General features: G+C 38.5%; 1 protein-coding gene across 4 annotated transcripts; it reads right to left on the minus strand.

The window, feature by feature from the left end:
* Window positions 1-180: 180 nt before the first annotated feature.
* LOC140966844 (autophagy-related protein 18f-like) lies at window positions 181-5,937 on the minus strand. 4 transcript variants are annotated; one of them, XM_073427110.1, is made up of 8 exons: window positions 5,759-5,937; window positions 5,232-5,571; window positions 3,519-3,983; window positions 2,994-3,422; window positions 2,381-2,608; window positions 1,500-2,303; window positions 1,238-1,401; window positions 181-996 (listed from the first exon to the last, which is right to left on the minus strand). In XM_073427110.1, the coding sequence occupies exons 2-8, from the start codon at window positions 5,448-5,450 to the stop codon at window positions 684-686; spliced, it is 2,622 nt and encodes an 873-aa protein (XP_073283211.1). In that variant the 5' UTR covers window positions 5,451-5,571; window positions 5,759-5,937; the 3' UTR covers window positions 181-683. The 4 variants fall into 4 exon arrangements, with proteins under 4 accessions (XP_073283211.1, XP_073283212.1, XP_073283210.1 ...); XM_073427111.1 differs by having other exon boundaries at window positions 1,512-2,303; window positions 5,232-5,937; XM_073427109.1 differs by having other exon boundaries at window positions 5,232-5,937.
* Window positions 5,938-5,943: the final 6 nt, after the last annotated feature.

Raw genomic sequence — 5,943 nt, forward strand, 5'->3', positions numbered from 1 at the left:
CCTCATTAAACGAGCTTTTATCGAATCGAGCTTCTAATAACTCACAAACGGTTTGGTTCGTTTACATCCCTACTATCGTTCTAGTTTGTTCCTAGGATATGGAACCACGACATCAAAATTCAAAACCTCTCCATCAAAAAATTATATTCTAAATTTGAAAATGAATCGTGTCGAGGAATTACTGCGCAATCCAAGTTTGCCCATGCTGTAATAATTAAAACGAGAAGAAATTTGTAACAATTCACAAATCACAATCTCATAAACATGCAAGCACCACAAGGGAGGCATTGAAAAACAAAAACTTCAAATGATACAAGTCAAATGATTTATGTTATTCACATTAATCAGCTAATTAAAGACACCAACACCGATTTATGTCAGCAAACTTTTCCTTCACGCTCCCCAAAAGTTTCTAGTTCACTATCCTCCACATATAGAACCCACATTCTGAAACTTATTGCGGACCCTCACGGAGAACAAAAGAATAGCTTCCTCGCCGACCAACAGAGATGTCGTCGAGTGGTACTTAGATGCAAAAGAAATTTATCATTAGCCTGGTCCATCCAACAACACATGAACAAAACAACAAAGAAACCAGGAAGAAGCACAAGACTGTACGGTACTTTTAACAGGATTGGAAGAAAAAGGATGTATCTTAGTCAAACTGGTCACTTTCTGCAAGTTTATTCTCCATTTTCATTTTTCAGGCAATCTAGATTATTTAGAGGTGTAAGTTGGTTCTTATTCTCAGGGTGGTCTCTAGTGTTTACAATCTCAAGCCGAGAATTTGCCGATGGAGAATCATTGTTAGTATTTATAACGCCCCTGCTGTTTTCAGTGGACAACCGAAGACCACCGTGCCCTGTTTGGTCGACATCCTTGTCCACCTTGTTACCGACAATTTTACCAGTGTTTACAGAGTCAAAAGCACTGGAACTACTCCTGCAGATGAATGTGCCATTCTCGGACAATGGAAGATGCCCATTGATGTCGCCCCTGATGAACGAGAAATGTGTTTTAAAACTTCAGTTTCACAAGATAAAACGACGACAAATGTAGAAAGATAATCAAGAAGATATGGAAAAAGGAGAACCATATATCTTCAGTAGTCGAAACACACATACTCAATCCTCATCGAAGATACTTGTACATGTGGCAGCACAATACATACAAAATTTCAACTAATATATACAATTCATTCTGATACAAAAGCATCTGAAGAACCATCACGACATACCTCCCTTGTTGAGATTTGGGAGCTTGAAGGTAATCAAAAACTGGAACCAAGTCTTTGGGTCTGCTTTCAAGCACACGAGTGGGTACTCTTTCAATCTCAATCTCTCCCTCTCCCAAAACTTCGTTTGTATTAATAGCATCAACCGACATTGACTGAAAATATATCTGCACAAAAGTAGAACAAGAACACGAGGATGTCAATCATCAAAGTGAACATTAAAGGTTACTCAGAACTATCGCAACTTCACAGAAACTGCAAGTACCTCGGATCTCACCCATAATGGATTCTGGATCTGATGCATCTGAAGCTCAGCTTCACATATATACATCCGATGCCTTTCTTCAGTACTGATATTTTGTTTTGTGGTAGTATCCACAATGCTGGAAAATACAGTAGTATTTTTCTGTTCCATTCTTTCAGGAAAGACTTTACAGCTGTCGTCAATATTGTCTCGTCTCTCCTCGCGATTTTGTTTTTGGCAAACATTCCATTTTCGCATCGCCTCCACCACTATCCTTGAATCTCCGCAGAGACTAGATTCACAAGTGATGTTTATGGGCAAACCTGTAGTATCATTAAGTGCAGGAGATATTCGCAGAGCATATTGTATCAAGCAACCGGAAGGAGAGAAAACAAGTAAATGATAGTTTTTCTTCAGAGAACTGGAATCTACATTAATTTCGTTGCCTTTACAATTGTGGAAAGCTGATGCGATCGCTCCAGAGAGTGAACTAATCCGCCCAGTTGAAGCTGCAGCAGCACCACTTACTGAATTTTTCCAACCATTATTTCCGTTCCTTATTCGGCTAACAGCAGAAAGTGTGAGTGGAGGGCCAGATGCACAGATGTTTTGTTGAGTCAACATCTGTAATCCTGAATCAGATGATCCAGAAACCGGAGTGTTTGACATCAAGCTGTATATATTATTTTTGACATGACAAGCATCAGCTGATTGAAAACTAACTAATCCGCCCGAAGGAGAGATAACAAAAAGGTGGCTTGTCCCTCTTGAGGAACTGATCAAAATCCAATTACTGTTACTACTGAAGCTTATATCTTGTATAACCTGAAAAAGCATGAACAACGAGTCTGATTCATTGCATAGAAGCTTGCATTGACAGAGAATCGTAATCCTATTCTTACAGCATTTGTGAAACCACGTTGCAGCCGGTAAAGGTGAACATAAGAAGCTGCTCCAGAGGATTCTCCAGAAAGTCCAGGCATTATTCGAAAAACATTTATGTTATGACCTTGTACGGAAGCTGTCACTAAAAGAGTACCGCTGGGATCAAAGCACAATGACAGGATAGGACTTTTATGTGCCCTAAACTGAGCTATAACAGTTTTCTTAGCAATGTCTCTCACAATTACCTGATAAAGAATTTATGGACTATACTTAGCTTAACATAATATCACACTGCAATCATGGATGTGTACAGGTATTAGATTGAGAGCACACAAGAAAAGTCAAATAGAAAACCAGATAGTTTGAACAGGATAAACTTGCAACAAAAAACAATGCCAACCGATGTATTGTAAAATGCACTAGCATTGCAATTTTTTCTTGTATCTATTGCATTCGGTCGAGGCAACTTGAGACAGAAAACATCAAATTAAATAAATTAGTCTAGTTACCTTGACAACAACATAGACAAGATAAATCTGTTGGCAAAAGTAACAGAACCAAGGAAAATCCAAATACTCATTTTTATAGATCAGTAATTCAACTATAACACATGAGAAGAAAATGGCATACCATGCCAACGCTGTCTGCGTCGTGGGAAAATCCATTAGCAACACCGTGTACCTTTACTCGGAAAGTCCCAGATTGACTGCTATTATCTTCAAGTAACAGGTCAGAATAGTACCTCGATAGTTTCTTATAACTTATGTCCCCTAAAGTCAATATACCAGCAGCAAGTTGTTTGCTAGACTCTTTCGCATAATGTGCAACTAGGCTTCCATTTTGTGTGGGATTGGGAAAGCTGGCTGAGGGATTAAGATTTTGTGGACTAACACGCCCAAAATTTGAAACCTCCACTTGAGTCCCACTATAAGCCATCCACCGGGGACCAACCGCAAGGGGGCCAAAACCTTTATTTCCTGACCCACAACACCCCGTAACAACAGGATTGGTAAGGATTGTATACTGTCTCTCTAATTTAAGAGCATCAAAACAATGTACCTGTAGAACCGGTATATCATATACCAAACAAGGCCAAATAGCATGTTGCAATATAGTATAGCATAATCTAAGAATTCAAGAAGAGGCAGAACATACCTGAGCTGATTGTAAAACAGCAACAACTCGAGAGCTGCATCGCACCAAATGGACAATTGACCTAAATCTTAAAAGATGTACATATGATTGAGATCTCAAGGAATAAAACCAAACCACAGTTGATGCACAACTACTTTTAATTGGCCCAGGACACTGTTGGACAGAGCCATTGCGAAGAATTCCCGACCTTTCCGGAACGTTGTCATCTCCAGTAAAGGATCCATCAGCACAGATAATCAACAATGGGCGGCTGTCAGAAAATTTATCTGCAGTTTCCTTAGATGAAATTGGTTTTGGTAACATTTGCATGAATGAAACAGGTCCATCATTCCTGGAGACTTGATTGTGCACACAGTCTGCTACTTCAACATCCCAAACCTGAAATCCATGACAATACCCCAGCAAGAGAACTTGTCGTGTGATGCCTCTTTCAAGTTCTAGTTTGTCAAATCCAGCCCACAAAACCTAAGGTGAATAATTGGGGCAAAACTAAGTAAATTGCAGAAAGGATTTCTCATCCACGTGGATCTAACATTTGTAGCAATTATAAATGACTTAGGATGAGATGGAAAAGGAAGCTAAAATATCAATGAATTAACGTTGAACAATTCGATACTACAAACGAAGGTCATAATTTTAGGATGTTAGGCTATATCGTCAAACCAGAATAGTGAAGTTGACATGTCACCTGGTTATAACATCAAAAACAATCCCATGCAATCACCCATTGCATGGAAGTATATTATATTGGATTTGACAAAAATTCAAGGACTATTTGCAACTTGGCTTACTTTTTCTACAAAGCCTGGTCACACTTAGATTATAAAAGCTAGTGATGTACTGTTTGATATGTTTTTTTTATCGTCAAGCAGTCATGCTTAGTTCAAAAAAGGTTTCTTTCATTTTTTTCATAAGTAAATGCTAAAATGTTTGAAAAGTTGGGTTTCAATGATTTTGAAAATGTGTAGACCAAATGATGAAATCGTCTGGAAGTTGTCTATGTGGTCATATTGATATCACTAAAAATATTACTAGTAGTACCTCTTATAATCTTGTCAAATGCTACCAGCAGCATCACTTTTAACGCACAAAATGTAATATGAATATAAACTAATATAGAAACTATTTCAAAAATAAAATTCAACACTTAAATGGTAAGAAAAATATCATATTTGATAAAGCAGTAAAATGGAAACAGAGCTTTTTCAAATTCAAAATGTAGTTACTTGGGATGAATACGAAATTAGAACCCGATAAAAAAAAAAAAATCAATTATGGGGTCTCAACAGAAACCAAATCCTCATAAGTGCACAACACAAGTTGCATAGCCAGAAAGAAGTTTTGAAACACACGAACAAACAGAAAGTCTATGATTTCCATCCCTGGGACCCCCATCACAATTCAAAATCTGTAATTGAAACAATGGCGTTACAACACGTTAATCAGTGGTGATGGTATGTCAAAAACTCAAACCATGAACGATTTTAAGGAATCGGGCAACTAGTTGAAGGAATTTCAGTTGCCAAGAACTAAAGTTATCCGATCTTAAGAACACAATGAGCTTTTACTAGAAATTTAGACCCTACAGGAGTAGCATCGGCAATCCAACATATAAGGCATTACACAACAGCAAAAGCTATATTTCCCAATATTTATCTTACCTGTCCAAGGTGAAGAATCAAGAAATCAAAAATGGATAATTCAGAATCCCACCTGATCGTGGTTTGTCTCACTGTCCCTCTCCCCAACAGAGGATGTCGCAGACCTCACAGACGCTGCCACGGTAGAGGCACCTGAGGAAACAAACTTCAGGTAACTCGAAAGAGATTTAAAAGAGTTAGGAATTATCCCATTATTGCTCCTCCCCGACCGTGGCACCAAGGCTTCCATATGAACTCCAACGCCACCTCTTCTCTGGCACTCATTCTTCATATCAAGGCGGAAAAACCAATAGAAAATAATAGACAGAGCAAACTCCCAACAGCACACCAATCACAGCTGCTCAGCTCTCTCACCTCTCTAATGACCATAAACTCCGCAAACTTGCCTGTTCCTGGCAAAATTGATTAACATCACAGTTAAGAATACAGCTTGAAGTTTCCTGGTGTCTGCGTCATTGGCTTCCAAGCAAATTACAAAACCATGCAGCTCACAACAAGCCAGCCGTTTGATGATGCTTGTCCCACCGTCGAGCTCTATTTCTTAATTGACATTAATCACACACCGGGAGTTAAACAAGCCTGGATATGCATATCTGACAACCATACACGACAACAAAATTCCTCAAAAAACTCCCTTGTATATTTCTTGTGCCTATTCACTTGCCTCTTGATTATACGAACAAAAGCACCAACCCAACTTCAGGAAACAAATCAAATAATTCACACACGGTATGAACAAATATCTATACAAAAATATGTGTGTA

This window comes from Primulina huaijiensis, unplaced genomic scaffold, assembly GCF_012295235.1.
Source record: "Primulina huaijiensis isolate GDHJ02 unplaced genomic scaffold, ASM1229523v2 scaffold208120, whole genome shotgun sequence".
NCBI classification, from domain to species: Eukaryota; Viridiplantae; Streptophyta; class Magnoliopsida; order Lamiales; family Gesneriaceae; genus Primulina; species Primulina huaijiensis.

What these genes read in the sequence shown, in the direction of transcription:
- LOC140966844 (XM_073427110.1), bottom strand. Translation starts at nt 5,450, where the DNA reads ATGAAGAATGAGTGCCAGAGAAGAGGTGGCGTTGGAGTTCATATGGAA. An exon ending in CTGTTTTACAATCAGCTCAG is followed by an intron (nt 3,423 to 3,518) that starts GTATGTTCTGCC and finishes CCGGTTCTACAG; the next exon opens with GTACATTGTTTTGATGCTCT. An exon ending in ACGCAGACAGCGTTGGCATG is followed by an intron (nt 2,609 to 2,993) that starts GTATGCCATTTT and finishes ATTCTTTATCAG; the next exon opens with GTAATTGTGAGAGACATTGC.